At 67.0% G+C, this 13,447-nt stretch overlaps 2 protein-coding genes across 2 annotated transcripts; both read right to left on the reverse strand.

Moving 5' to 3' along the window:
* Positions 1 to 399: 399 nt before the first annotated feature.
* EBI3 (Epstein-Barr virus induced 3) lies at positions 400 to 2,630 on the reverse strand. The gene is made up of 6 exons (XM_050910794.1): positions 2,546 to 2,630; positions 1,658 to 1,759; positions 1,447 to 1,564; positions 1,155 to 1,327; positions 680 to 843; positions 400 to 552 (listed from the first exon to the last, which is right to left on the reverse strand). Exons 1-6 carry the CDS (start codon positions 2,628 to 2,630, stop codon positions 400 to 402), a joined length of 795 nt encoding a protein of 264 aa, XP_050766751.1.
* A 1,142-nt stretch (positions 2,631 to 3,772) lies between these two features.
* Positions 3,773 to 11,680, reverse strand: ANKRD24 (ankyrin repeat domain 24). Its single transcript, XM_050910414.1, has 20 exons — positions 11,621 to 11,680; positions 10,334 to 10,464; positions 10,145 to 10,233; positions 9,756 to 9,820; positions 9,468 to 9,525; positions 9,317 to 9,387; positions 8,967 to 9,073; positions 8,693 to 8,880; positions 8,047 to 8,075; positions 7,792 to 7,884; positions 7,180 to 7,284; positions 7,018 to 7,062; positions 6,800 to 6,898; positions 6,654 to 6,726; positions 6,412 to 6,533; positions 5,534 to 6,334; positions 5,078 to 5,461; positions 4,420 to 4,557; positions 4,261 to 4,325; positions 3,773 to 4,069 (listed from the first exon to the last, which is right to left on the reverse strand). Exons 1-20 carry the CDS (start codon positions 11,657 to 11,659, stop codon positions 3,976 to 3,978), a joined length of 2,796 nt encoding a protein of 931 aa, XP_050766371.1. The 5' UTR covers positions 11,660 to 11,680; the 3' UTR covers positions 3,773 to 3,975.
* Between the last annotated feature and the right edge of the window lie 1,767 nt (positions 11,681 to 13,447).

Raw genomic sequence — 13,447 nt, forward strand, 5'->3', positions numbered from 1 at the left:
GCCAGGGCCTGGGGGGGGGGGGGACGGATACAAAGTGACCGGTCTGGACCCTCCACAGGGACCAGTCCGGGCCATATGGACCAGTTGAGGTGACCGGGGCCGGTCTGCCCTCCCCTCTGCCCATGGCCAGGGCCAGCCTGGCCCCGTCCGGCCTCACAGCCAGCAAAGGGAGCAGCCCCAGGGGCAGCTCAGCTGCTTCGTAGAGAACATCACAAAAGCGGGAGGGGGACCAGAGCCTCAAACTGGTTTATTGCCTGTTTCTGGTGGGTCCCTCCAGTACTGGTGGCTCCATGCTGTTGGGGGCATGGGGACAGAGAGTGGCTGGGGCGCGTGGGGTCCCTCGGTGGGACAAGGGAGAGGAGCAGGATGGGGAAGGGGATGCTGGCCCTGCTCTGCCGGTCACGGCTCCATCCAGGGCGTCCCCGAGGCCGGCAGGCTCCAGGCGCTGAACTCCCCGGAGTCTGTGAAATCCTTGGCGGCCACCTGGATGTGGTGGAGGGTCCCGGGTCGCACTCCCGTCAGGGTGTAAGATGTCTGCTCGTATGGCCCGATCTAGGGGGAGAGCGGGGTTAGGGGCACCCATGGACTGGGGGACCAGGACACAGCCTTGCTCAGGGATGCGTCCCTCAGCTGTGCCTCAGTTTACCCCGTGTGGGATGCAGCGGGGGGTGGGCAGTACCGTTTTGGTGACAGAGCCCTCCTCCCGGGCATAGCGGATGCGATACTTCAGCGGGAAGTATTCCGGGAAGGGCCAGGACCCTGGCGGGCTCCACTCCAACAGCAGCTTCTTGGTCTCCCCAGGGATGGGTGAGACCCGCAGGTCCTCGGGGGGGTCCGGCTTTACTAACGAAGCAGGGAGACAATGGAGGTGCTGGCTGGGGGATCCAGCGCGGGGCCGCTGGGGACAGCGACGCCGTGTCCGCCAGCCCCGTTGACCGAGCTGTGCAATCCAGGCTGCAGAGGTGGCCTGAGACCCAGCAAATCATTGCACTGATGTTTCCACGTCCCAAATAGGGGAGCAAACCGGAGGGGAAAGGCCCAAAGGAAGCCCCAGGGCTGGATTAGACCCAGGCACGCTGCTTGGGAGGTGGGGGGGTTAAGAGCGAGGGGTCTGCGGGGACCCCGGCGTCCAGGCCCATCCCAGCAGCACTCACTGATGTTCTCCAGGAGGAAGGGCAGGAGCCTGGAGGCAGCGCCCAGGGGGTTCACGGCCGTCACGTTCACCACGTAGGGGGTGAGGGAGAACATCTGCACGTCCCCGAAGGAGCAGCTCCGCGGCCCCGTGCGGACGCACTCGCCCATCTCTGTGGCCCTCCAGACGCCATGCCTGGGGGGGGGGGCAGAGGGGAGAGCTGGGCGAAGGGCGGGCTGCCCTGCCTGCAGCCCCACATGTGACGCAGGCATGGGGCGGGGGGCTCAGCCGGGGCTCGGGGCCCCCCCACTGACCTGTACGTGGCCACGAAGTCGGTGTCCAGCAGCGGCTCGGGGACCAGGACCCAGGAGCAGTTCACTGCCTGCGGGTAGCTGATGGCCCAGCACTCGACGGCAGGCAGCGCAGGGGGATCTGGGGCAGGGGACAGTCATCATCCCACTGCCAGCCTCCCCAGGGGACCCCCAGCCAGCAGCGGGGGCCATGGGGGGGGCCAGCGTCACTCACAGCCCAGCCGCAGGCAGACGGTGGCCCAGGTCTCGCCGGTGCCAGGGTGGTGGCAGCTGTAGTGGCCCTCGTGGGCCAGGCTGGCGTTGGGGAGGGCCAGCCCTGGTGCGGGATACGTTCCCAGGATGGTCCCCCCCGGCGCCACTCAGCCGGCCCCCCCGCTGCGGCCGGGCATGGCAGCAGCACCTTGGTGCCCAGGGTGCCGTGCTGCAGGGCGCAGCGGCCTGGGGGACATGGCAGTGGGCATGGGCTGCACCCCCTGGCACAACCCCCCCCTTCTCCCCACTGCCGTCCCCAGTGGGGGGGGGGGGCAGGGAGTGGTAGGGGGTGCCGCTGGCTCAGGAAGGCTCTGTGCCTCCCTGGGCCCCCCAACTCCGTTCCCAGCACCCCGGTGCCCCTCCCTCCCCAATACCCCCAGCCCCCCTGCCTCTGTCCTTGGTCCCCTCATGTCCCCAGACCCCCAGCGTCCCTATTCCTCCATCACCAGTGCCCCCATGCCTCTGTCCTCAGTCCCCCCATGTCCCCAATCCCTCCAGTGTCCCTATACCTCTGTCCTTAGATGCCCTGTAATTCTGTCCTCGGTCCCTTCAGTGTCCCTTCAGTGTCCCCAGTCCCCTTTGTGCCCCTATACCTCCATCCCTGCTCCCTCCATCTCCATCCCCAGCGCTCCCAGTCTGCCCAGTCCTGCTGTCTCCCGTCCCCCCAGAACTCCCCATACCTCCATTCCAGCCCCCCAGTTCCTCCCCAGTCCCCACACCCCATACCTCTGTCCCCAGCCTGCCCGTCCCCCAGGTCCCCCCATACCTCCATCCTAGCTGCCCCAGTCCCTCCATCCCCAGTCCCGCATGCCCCCATACCTCTGTCCCCATTGTCCCCGTCCCCCCATACCTCTGTCCCCAGTGCTGCCCGCCGTGCCGTTGTAGGGAATGGTGTAGGTGGGTGCCACAAAAGCCACCACCCAAAGCCACTTCATGTCAGGGAGACTCAGCGGAGCTGCCCGGTTCCAGGGACCTGTGGGGACAGGCAGGATGGTCAAACCCCAGGGCAGGGGACAGCAGGGACACCACAGCCACAGGTCCCCAGGTGGTCCAGGGACATCGCCCTAAAGCCAGGGGTTCAAACCCGCCTCCGGGCCACCCCGCAGTACCGTGCCTCAGTTTCCCCTCAGGCCTTGTCACACGCCCTGGGGACAGGGGATGGTTTCTCGCCGCAGTGGCCGGATCCTGCTGCCAGGAAGGAGGAGGGGGTGGAGGCGGGAGCGAAAGCACCCTGTGTGACCGGGGTTTCCCATGGGGACCTGCAGCCGCCCCTGCAGTCCCGTGCCCGGAATCGGGGTTTCAGGTCACTCTGGGCCTCGACCAGGGAAGGGGCCAGCGCACCCGAATGGTCCCCACCGCACAGGGCATCTGGGGAGGGACTGTCCCTCACAGAGACCCCCCCCCAAAACCCAGCCTGGGGGCTGAGTTCCCTGCTGTGACCAAGCCCAGCACCACAGGGATAGATCCTGCCCTTGTCATCGCCCACCCTGGCTGCGGGCTGGCTCAGCCCCGGAGCGGGGACATGCCTCGCTTTCCCCATATCACGGACAAGGGGCTCCCCACGGTGCCCCCCAGCCAGGTGCCATGGGGCCACCCCTAGCCCCCGACACCCCGCTATGTCCCCAGCCCCGTGGGGAGCCCTGTCCCCCGTCGCGCTCACCGCAGCAGGGCCAGGCATCTGGGACCAGAGGCTCTGTCACCGCCGGTGCGGGAAGCCGCAGCCCCGGCCGGCCTCAGCCCACTTCCTCACGCAGGAAACGCCGTCCCCAGTGGGGACCCACCGCCCAGCGTGGCTCCGCAGGGATCCCTGCACACGGGGCCCCTGCCTGCTGCGGACCCACAGGAAAGCGGTTTCGGCTCTGGCCAAGAGGGTTTCAGCCGTTCCTACGCCACCACCCCGCTTCCTTCATCGTCACCCGCTGCTATCTGGGGACATCGGGGCTGGAGAAGACGATGGCACTGATCCCCTTCCATCCCCAGCTCTGCCAGCCTCCCCCACAGCCTCCCCGTGTCCCTGTGCCCACCCTTGTCCCCGCCAGAGATGAGCCGTCCCCTTGGCGTGAGTATAAATACTTTATTGCTGCTGTGCTGGGGTGTGTGGGGCAGCAGGGGGGCTGGCACAGGCCCCCAGGGCCGGGTGGGTGTGGGGGTGCGTGTGCCAGTGACAGGGTGCTGCCCGGAGAAGCAAAGGGACGCAGAGGGTGCTATCACGGGCCTGGCCCCCAGCCATGTCACGGGCTGTGCCACCGACCCCCGTGGCACTGCTGTGCTGGCAGGGGCTCATCTGCCTTGCTCCTGCAGCCGCTGCATTCTCAGGATCTGGCACAGGAGTCTCTGCACGTCCTCGTCCATGTGGCCCTGGGGTGGAGGGGACAGTGGTGGGGACGTCAGAGGGGACGTCAGGGAGTCTCTGTGCGTGGCCCAGGCGCCCCTGGGTTGGCAGTCCCTGGATCCAGCCCCTTGCTGCCTCCCGCGTGCGTGCGGGCACTGACGTGTGGCTGGCTGGTGCCCCGCTCCCCCATACCGGTGTCCCCAGTTCCCCCCCAGCCACATCCCCATCTCACCTGCACTGCATAGAGCAGATGGCTCCGGTACAGCATCACCACCTTGCCGTGCCGCATTTCTGTCTCCTGCAAGAGAGTGAGGGGGTTTGAGCATGGGGCCGGGGGCTTGGGGAAGCCCAGAACCTACCAGGTGACAGTCACAAGAGCCCTCGGTACCCACCGCCAGCTTCTCCTCCAGCGCACAGATCCTGGCCTGGAGCGTGGCAGTGTCGGGGGGTGACTGCGGCGGTCCCCGGGTCTCGGGGAGGGCGTTCAGGGCTTCCTTCAGCCTGAAGACCTCCTTAGAGAGCTCAGTGATCTGCACAGCGCGCCGAGGTTACGGGGACCCAGGGACCCCTCAGCCCCAACTCCCCTGGGGTCCATCCATGGCCGTGCCAGCTGCCACCCCCGGGTGGCCCCCACGCCCGGGCAGGGGCAGAGCCGGGACTTTCCCACCCCACCCTTTCTGCCTCCGGTTTCAGTCTCGGCTTGGGGAGGAAAAAAGGGGAACAGCCGGGAGAGCGGCAAGTCCGCACGCAGGGGTGCGCATGTGTGTGTGTCCATGTGCGCGCTTACACGTGCAAGCGTGCATTTATGTGCAGGTACATGCGTGTGCAACCACGTGCACTTGTGTGTGCGCATGCATGTACACACATGCACGTATACGCACGTGTGCATGTACACGTGTGCACACATCTGCGTACATGCGTATGTGCTTGTTCGTGAGCGCGTCTCCCCTGCGACCCGGCCAGCTCAGCTCACCCGAGCAGTGCCCGGGCCACCACCTCCCCTCCCAGGAGCCCCTCGCCAACCCCCAACACCTCCTCCCTGTCCCCTACCTTCCTGTCCCTGTCCCTGACCAGCCGGGCTGAGTCCTCGGCGTGGCCGTGGAGCTCCCGCAGCCGCCGTGCCTCGTCCTGCGCCTCCGCTAGCTGCTTCTGCGTGGCGGCCAGGCGCTCCTCCGCCGCCTGCCGCTCGCTCTTCATGAAGAGCGCCTGCCGCTGCACCCGGAACACCTCCTCGCACGTCTTCTCGTGCCGCCGCGTGAGCTCGCTCAGCCGCTGGGCCAGCGCCGCCGCTTCGGCCCGCAGCCCCTCCTGTGCCGCCTCGTGCTCTCCCCGCGGCACCGCCGCCGCCAGCTCGGCCTCCAGCCGGGCGGCCTCGCGCCCCTTGGCCTCCGCCGCCGCCTCCAGCTGGGCCGCCCGCTCCCGCAGCGCCTGCGCCTGTTCCTCCAGCGTCGCCGTGGCCCGGGCGTGCTCCTCCCGCGGCACCCGGCCCTCCACCTCTGCCTGCGCCTGCCGCAGCCGCGCCAGGGCCTCCTCGTGCTCCCGCCGCCCCACCGGCCGGGCGGCCAGCTGCTCCCGCAGGGTGCCCAGCTCCGTCTCCCTGCGACCCAGCGTCTCCCGTAGCTGCCCCAGCTGGGCCGTCACCTCCTCGTGCTGCCGCACCAGCTCCGCCACCCGTCGCTCCAGCAGCCCCGGCTCCGGCTCGGGACCGCCTGCCGCCCGCCAGTCCCGCGCCTTGGCCTCCAGCTCCCGCCGCAGGGCCTCCGCCTCTGCCTCCGCCCGGCCGCAGCGCTCCAGCAAGGCCTCCTTCTCCCTCGACGCCTCCTCCAGGGAGGCCCCCAGGGAGGCCGTCGCCTCCACAGCCTCTGCGCCGGCCTCTAAACGGGCCTGCAGCTCCTTCACCCGCTGCTCCCGCTCCTCCAGCGCCGCCTGCGCCTGCCGCAGGGCTGCCCGGGCCTCCGCCAGCTCAGCGCCGGCCTCCCGCTCGGCCGCCGAGGAGGAGGTCTGCGTGTGCGGCACCCGCAGCTCGCCCAGCGCCGCCTTGCACTCGCCCCAGGTCCAGGCCGGCTCCTCGTCGAGCCGCTGCGCCGCACTCCCCTCCACGATTTGCTCTGGGGCTTGCTCCGAGGCACCGGTCTGCCCCTCCAGCTGCCCACCGGCCTCGTCCCTTGCATCCGTGCCCCGCAGCGGCTCCACGCGCTGCGCCCGTAACCGCTCCAGCTCACGTTGGAGACCGTTGTAGACGCTGGCGGGTACGAAGTCCCCCGGGGTGGAGGGGCTGCTCTCGTCCCGCTCGTAGTTCTCCAGCACCTGCCGAGGAGACGGTGAGGGCACCAGGGGCCAGGGGACGGAGGCAGGGAGGGACAGATGGACAGACGGGGACTTGCCTGTATTTTCTCCCTCAGCTCCTTGTTCTGCACGGTGAGGGACTGCACCTGCCCCTGCAGCGTGGCCAGCAGCTCCTCGGCCGAGGGGCTCAGCGTCTTCTTGGAGAGCAGCAGCTCTGCCCCTGCGGGGCACAGGGACTCCGGTGCCATGCCTGCCCATGCCCCTGCTCCCCGCCGCAGGGTGCCGTCTCCCGAGGGCTGCCCAGCCCCACGGGGGCCCTGGGAGGCGGGCAGGGCCCTACCTGGGAACTCAAGCGGGTCTCCCTCCTCGTCCTGCAGTGTCTCGATGTCATAGCTCGTGTTCTCCTTCTCGTTCTGGGGGTGCAGAGTGGCGGTCAGCCCCCACGCACCCCAGTCCCTGGTGCTGCCAGCTGCTACCCGCACCTACCTCCAGTGAGGACAAGCGGCTCCGCAGAGCCTCCACCTCCTTGCCCAGCCGCTCCTTCTCACCATCCCGCGCTGCCAGCCGCTCCTCCAGCTCCTGGATCTGTGGGGCAGGACATGGGCACGGGGTCTCCTTCGCTCCCACCAGAGTCCCGATGGCATCCCGAGTGCCAGGACCCCTCAGAGACCTGAGGCCACCCATGACCTCTTCGCTGGCCTCACCTGCTTCTCCATGGAGCGCAGGGAGCCCTCGTCCAGCTCTGCCCGCTAGCAGGACGCAGAGAGAAAACAGGGAGGGATAAATGCTGTCCCCATCCCTCCCATCCCCTCCGCTCCCCAGGGACCCGGTGGCATCTCCCCGGCGACCCCGCGGCTCACTGGTACCTCCCGTCTCTGCTTCTCCTGCTGCTCCAAGCCCCGGATCTTCTGTAAGAACTGGGCCCGCTCCTGCCGCAGCCGTACAATCTCTTCGTAGGCGTCCCGGTCCTCCTGCAGACGAGCGGCTGCCAAGCCTCAGTGCCAGGCACTGCCAGCCCCCTCCCCACCATCCTCACCAGGGGGGCTGTGGCAGGCTGAGCCCAGCCAGGCTCAGTGGCAGCTCTCCAGGCACCACGTGTCCCCACGGGCGAGCCATGCTCCGGGGTACACAGGGCGCTTTTTGATACCAGAGAGAGAAGGAAAGGCTCTGGCAGGGCATGGACCCCCCCAACGCCAGCACAGCCCCCCAAGCGAGGGGTGTGTTGGGCCCACAGGGTGGATAGAAAGGGGCTGATAACCCCTGCCCTGCCGACAGCGGGGGCTCGGGGCCTGGGGTGCTGCACGCACCCCGGGAATGGGGACAAAGACTCCACTGCAGCCCAGGCCAGCCCGTGAGCATCACCTCCACTGCAGGGGCAGGCAAAGCTGGAGAAGTTTGCCTGAGCCGGCCATGGTTTCGCTGCCCTGCGCCTGCCAAGCCGGGTACGGACGTGGAGCTAAGGGGGACCCCTCTCTCACCTGGCTGGGGGTGCCCAGGGGAGGCAGAGGGGCTTTCCTCTTCCTCGGGGTGTTGCTCTTCTCCCTGACAGATGACTGGCTGGGCGAAGACGTCTGCGGAGACACCAGGGCAGAGGGGACATCACATATAAAGCGGCCTCCCTCCTTCCTGACCCATCGCCACCTTGGAGAGCCCCAGGGCTCCTGGGGACCCCCACCCAGGGGCTGGGGCCAGGCCAGCCCTGATGAGAGGTGGGCAGCCAGGCAGGCCCTTACCTGGGACGTCTGCTCAGTTGACTCCTCTTCTGTGGGGCAGAGCGGGAGGAAAGAGAAATTGGGGAGGTTTAGGGGATTGTAGGGGTGGGCACAGCAGGCAGAGCCCGCGTGGGTGCAGGGGCACCTCTGAATGTGCTCACACAGGGGTGGGCACTCGGGGGGCACACACACACACATGCGTGCACAGGGGGGCACGTGTGCATACAAGGGGCACACATGCAGACAGGCAAATATAAGGATATACATGGATGTGTAATTGCAGGGATGCACACACGTGTGCAGACACGGGGAGACACATGCACACAGACATCCATGCGCAGACACACGTACAAACACACCAGCTGATACACACACGCACTTATACCTCCATGCTTGCGAACACGTGTGAACACGTGCATGCAAACATGTGCAGACACTGAAACAGGCAACCGAGGCTCAGCACCACCCCGCAGCCCTCGGCTGGTGACAGCATGGGCAAAGGCACCCCCAGCACGTGGGAAAAGGGGACACGTGCCCCCCAGCCTTGCTCAGCCTCTTCCAGCCATGGGTTAGACAGCCTGGCCCCAAAGCACCCTGCAGGGTGAAAACACCCCCGTGGGTCCATCCCCTGCGGACAAGGAGCACCAGGGCGGCACGGCTGCCTTACCGCTGGCCCAGGACCGGCGCTGAGCAGCCTCTTGCAGGAAGTGCTGGATGAGAGCGTTGCCCGTGGCCAGGCTGTAGTGTGTGGCATCGTGACCTGTGGAGTCCACCACGGCCACCCGGGCACCGGCGTTGACGAGCACCTCCACCGTCTCCACGCTGCCGTTCTCGCAGGCCAGCATCAAGGCTGTCCTGAGCAGAGTGGTGAGAGCAGAGGTGAGGGGGCCCATTCCCTCCGTCTTCCCATCCGCCCCCAGTCCCCACCAGTGCAGACTCACCTCCCCTGCAGGTCCCGGCTGTTGACAGCCGCGCCGCGGTGCAGCAGGTACCGGCACAGCTCTGAGTGGCTCATCTTGGCAGCAAGGATCAGCGGCGTGGAGCCGTCCTGTGCAGGGTCAGGTTGGGTGAGGATGTGCAGGCGAGGCTCAGATCTCCCCATGGGGCACCCCATTCCCGTTACCTCCCGGATTTCCACGTCCCACTTCATGGTGTGTTTTCACCCCAGGAACCCCAAGGACTGCCAGCTGCTGCGTTCTACCCCAGAAGCTGCTGCATTTCAGAGGCAGCGCCAGCCTGGCCCCTTGCTGCTCTGCACAGCGTGGCAGGGCGAGGAGCAGAGGGATCTCACCTTGTCCTTGATGTTCAAGGGAGCCTTGAAGTCACAGAGGATCTCCGAGCACGAGATGCAGCCGCTGACCGCTGGGGAGAAGGACAGAGGCTGAGCACTCTGCCTCCCACGGGGACATGAGCAGGACAGGGCTGGCACTGTCCCCACTCACCTGCGTGGTGCAGCGCTGTTCGGCCGCTGCCGTCGGCCACGTCCACAGGGCAGGAGGCCTGAGGGAGAGAGCCTGGGTTACAGGAGGACAGGGGACAGACAGACAGACTGCTCGAGTGGACGTAGCTCCTTGGAGGGCCGAGCAGGTGCCGGGTGGCACCACACAGCGCTGGGAACCACCATGCCAACCAACACCACTGGTGAGGGAAGGGAGTTCAAGGACAGGGAGGACACCTCGCTGGCACAGCACCCTCCCTCCCTCGCAGCACCGTGCTCCCAGCCCCGGTACCTGCAACAGCTTGCTGACGCACTGTGGGTGGCCATGCTTGGATGCCAGGTGCAGGGCAGTGTAACCTGGGGAGAGGGACAGACGGACGGGTCAGAGAACAGACAATGGGTCTGTGTCAGAGGGGACCGGACGGGTGACGGACGGACGGGCACACAGGAGGATCTGCTGGACTGGAGCTGAGTAGGAAGGGAACATCCCCAGGAGCACCATCGGTCAGTGCTTGAGTGCCCGTAGGAAGCTGGGACAATTTACAGCCCCCAGAAGTGTGGCTGTCACCTCTGTCCCCTCAGCCTCAACACCCGCTGGCAGGGTGGGAACAACCAGGGAGCGCAGGTGGCCCTGGGTGGTCCATGGCATTAGCTGGGGGCGCGTGGCGGCCATGCCCTCACCCGAGCTATCCTTGATCATGGCATCCACGCCGTGAGCCAGCATGGCTTCGAGGCAGTCCACGTTCCCCCGCATGGCGGCCAGGTGGAACCTGCAGCAAGATCGGGGGCTGTCGGACTCACGTCCCTGGCCCCCAGCCGCGTCCCCAGCCCTGCGTCCCCAGTGTCTCGGGGACGTGGGTCAGCACTTACGCGGATTTGCCCTCCGAGTCCAGCTTGGTGGGGACCAGGCCCTTGCGGACGAGGAGGGATGTCACCCTCCCGGCATCGTTGTAGTCCACAGCTTGCAGGAGCTTCTCATCGTTCTTGGTCCAGTCCTGGCTCTGCAATGAAGCCAAGAGGAGGCTGTGATGGGTGTGCTGTCCCCAGGGATGGGCAAGGTGCTGGGCTGGGCTCGGGTGCCTATCCTCATCCCTATCCCTGCTATCTTCCACCCATCCCTATCCCTTGGGGTGGCCATCTCTGGGCCAACCCCTTTCCTGGGTGCTGTGGTATCTGACCCCCAGGTACGGAGGGTTTAGCTGGGACAGCTGACTGGGGTGAGGATCCCCTTCAGCCTGCCCCCCCCCCCCCCCCCCCCCCCCCCCCGCCCCAGTTTGCAGCTCACAGACCAGGAGATTTTACAGAGCTGCCCCAGTTTAGCTGTGGATGGGCCAGGCTGTGACCAGCTAGGATTTGGGAGCGAGCCGACGCTGCCTGGTTGCCCCTGTCCCAGGGTTTGCCCCTGCCATCCCAATGACCCCAATGCTAAACACAGCCAGCACCCATGAGGGACCTGAGCCCCATCCCTGCCCAGCTCTCCCCACTGAGCCCGTTCCCAGCCCTGCTTTGCTCCCCGCTGAGGAAGGGACCAAGCCAGGGCAAGCACAGTTGGCAGCGAGAGCAGGTCCCCCAGGATGGCTCCAGGCTCCCTGGGATATATGGGGCACAACGCTGTCCCCACGCCTGCGCAGGACTGGGGCTGGATGGGGGCTTGCTGACCCAGTGGTCCCACACGCCCCCATCCCGAGGGAGCGACCCGCAGCGGGACAGGACCAGCATGGGAAGCCCTGGGTTCACCCCGCAGCCCGTGACGACACACCGGAGCTCGCTGCGGCCGCAGGAAATGGATGTCACCTTTCGGGAGCTGCTTGCATCCTGCCCCTCGCCAGCCTGGTGCCCGGTGCCAGGCACGGGACCTGTGCCACTGTGCCCGCCTCATGCCCCTGCAAGCCCCTCCAGCCCTGCGGGGCGAGGGGACCCCGTCCAGGTGCAGGGAATAAACCAGTCTCCCAGGGTTACTGGGCAAACTGGAAGGGTGGTGCCCGCTCCCCCCCACACCCTTGTCACGCAAGGACAAAGCAGGTTGGAGAGGACGCAGCCGAGCCCCGGGATGGGGATGAGGATGGGGATGGAGGGGGTCCAGGTGGGGTGGGGGTGACACGGCTTACCCCGGAGGACGTGACCAAAGGGGACGGGAGGTGGAGGACAGGGACGTACCGCGAAGGAGGCGGCGGCACAGAGGCAGATCTGCTTCATGGTGTTGAGGAGAAGGCGGCGGGCAGCCATGCATCCCTTGCCCCCCGCCTGGGCGAGGGCAGGCTGGGGTTCCAGGCCGTGGACCCCAGACCCCAGCTCGGTCCAGCATCGCTGCCCGGGAGCGGGCCGGGTCCTGCCGCAGTGGGAGCCAGGATCCGCCTCCCTCCATCCCTCCGTCCCTCCTTCTTTCCCTCATTCCCTCCCTCCTCAGCATCCAGAGCTCCAGGCATCCCTGCATCCCTGCCACGGAGCAGGTACCAAGGTCCCAGTCAGGGATCAGCACCCAGGCTGGTCCCAGTTAAAGTGGGAGGCGTTGGGGAGGGGGGGCAGCTTTCCCACCCCATGCTCAAGGTGAGGCAGCAATGCACCCCCAAACCAAGGGGATGAGCATCCTCCTGCCACCCAGATCCTGCTCCCTGAGGAGGGGGACGTGGGACTCCCTGCCCTGCCCTGGGGGGCACAGACTTACCTCCCACCACAGCCCTGGGGCCAAGGAAGGGGCAGGACCCCCTGCCTGCATCTTGGGGGCTCGGCAAACTCCTCTCAAGGAGGGAACCCCAAAATGCAAAGGGTCCCCAGGCAGCTGTCCTGGAAGAGCCCCAGGGGTGGCAGGACAGCAGGAGCCTCTCACCGCTCCCCACTCACAGAAGTGTCCAGGGCAGCATGGGGAAACTGAGGCACAAAGCACCTCAAGCAGGGCAGGCCCGCAGACTCCACATGGGGGGCTTCAACCTGCATCCACATGTCCCCAGCCATGTGTCCCCAGTGCACACGTCCAGCCGGTGCTGCCATGGGCACTGGGGACAGCACTGTCACCCTCTGCCCGGTGTGGAGGATGGCGAGAGCCTGTGGCCCCGTGCCAAGCTGGTGCTGAATAATTGAGGAGCATCGACATGGTGGTTCCACTGGCTGTGGCAACTGGAAAGCTGGCAGCCGTCCCCAGCAAGGGAACAGGGAGGGGACCCGGGACCTGCTTCCCTCTCCCTGCTGCTGCCTTTTTTCCTTTGCTCTGCCCCGCTCCCAACGATGGCCCTGGGAGCACCCTTGGGTACACTGGGAGCTCGATCCCACCGGCCAGGGTGGCAGCGCCGACCTCCACGGGGCTGCTATCCCCATGGTGAGCAGCCACCCCATGTCCCAGGGCAGGTTGCCACGTCCCTGTGACACTGGGGACATCCTGGGGAAGATCCCCATGTCCCCACATCCCTGTGAAACTTGGGACATCCCAGGGCAGGTCCCCATGTCCCTGTGAAACTTGGGATATCCCGGGGCAGGTCCCCATGTCCCTGTGGACATCCCGGGGCAGGTCCCTGTGTCCCCATGTTGCTGGGGATGGCACTCACGTCTGCCTTCTTGAACTTGGCCTTCAGGCTCTTCATGGTGGCTCCAGCGTCAGCCCCGTGGCACCTGGACGGGGGACGGCCGTGCTCGAGGGTCTCTCCCCGACCGATATCGGCTCAGCCACCCCCAGATCCGCTGCTCCCAGAGCCCCGTCCTCGCCTGCCGTCTCCCCACCAGCCGCCGCGCCTGGAGAGGGGGGGACCAGACGCGAGGGAGTTGGGTTACAGCCCGGCTGCGGTTACAGCTGGCAGCACTGGGCGGCCGGGGGGGCTCTGGGGGGAAAAGCCCCGTTTGGGAAGGGGGTCTGCTTGCACCCCTGAAAATGCCCACATACAGGGAGGCAAGGGGACATGGCATGGCAGGGCCAGGCCCGGAGGGGGAGCTGGGGGGTCTGAGGGCAGCAAGGTTGGGCTCCTTGGCCCTCTTGGGGGTCTGGGGCTGCAGGTA

The sequence above is a fragment of the Gymnogyps californianus genome, chromosome 24 (genome assembly GCF_018139145.2).
Source record: "Gymnogyps californianus isolate 813 chromosome 24, ASM1813914v2, whole genome shotgun sequence".
Taxonomy (NCBI): Eukaryota; Metazoa; Chordata; class Aves; order Accipitriformes; family Cathartidae; genus Gymnogyps; species Gymnogyps californianus.

Coding starts and splice junctions, on each gene's coding strand:
- EBI3 (XM_050910794.1), bottom strand. CDS start 2,630: ATGAAGTGGCTTTGGGTGGTGGCTTTTGTGGCACCCACCTACACCATT. Junction 1,565..1,657: donor CGTCTGCCTGCGGCTGGGCT/GTGAGTGACGCT, acceptor CCCCTGCCCCAG/ATCCCCCTGCGCTGCCTGCC. Junction 553..679: donor AGGGCTCTGTCACCAAAACG/GTACTGCCCACC, acceptor CTCTCCCCCTAG/ATCGGGCCATACGAGCAGAC.
- ANKRD24 (XM_050910414.1), bottom strand. CDS start 11,659: ATGAAGCAGATCTGCCTCTGTGCCGCCGCCTCCTTCGCG. Junction 9,388..9,467: donor AACAGCGCTGCACCACGCAG/GTGAGTGGGGAC, acceptor CCTTCTCCCCAG/CGGTCAGCGGCTGCATCTCG. Junction 4,326..4,419: donor CGCTGGAGGAGAAGCTGGCG/GTGGGTACCGAG, acceptor ACTCTCTTGCAG/GAGACAGAAATGCGGCACGG.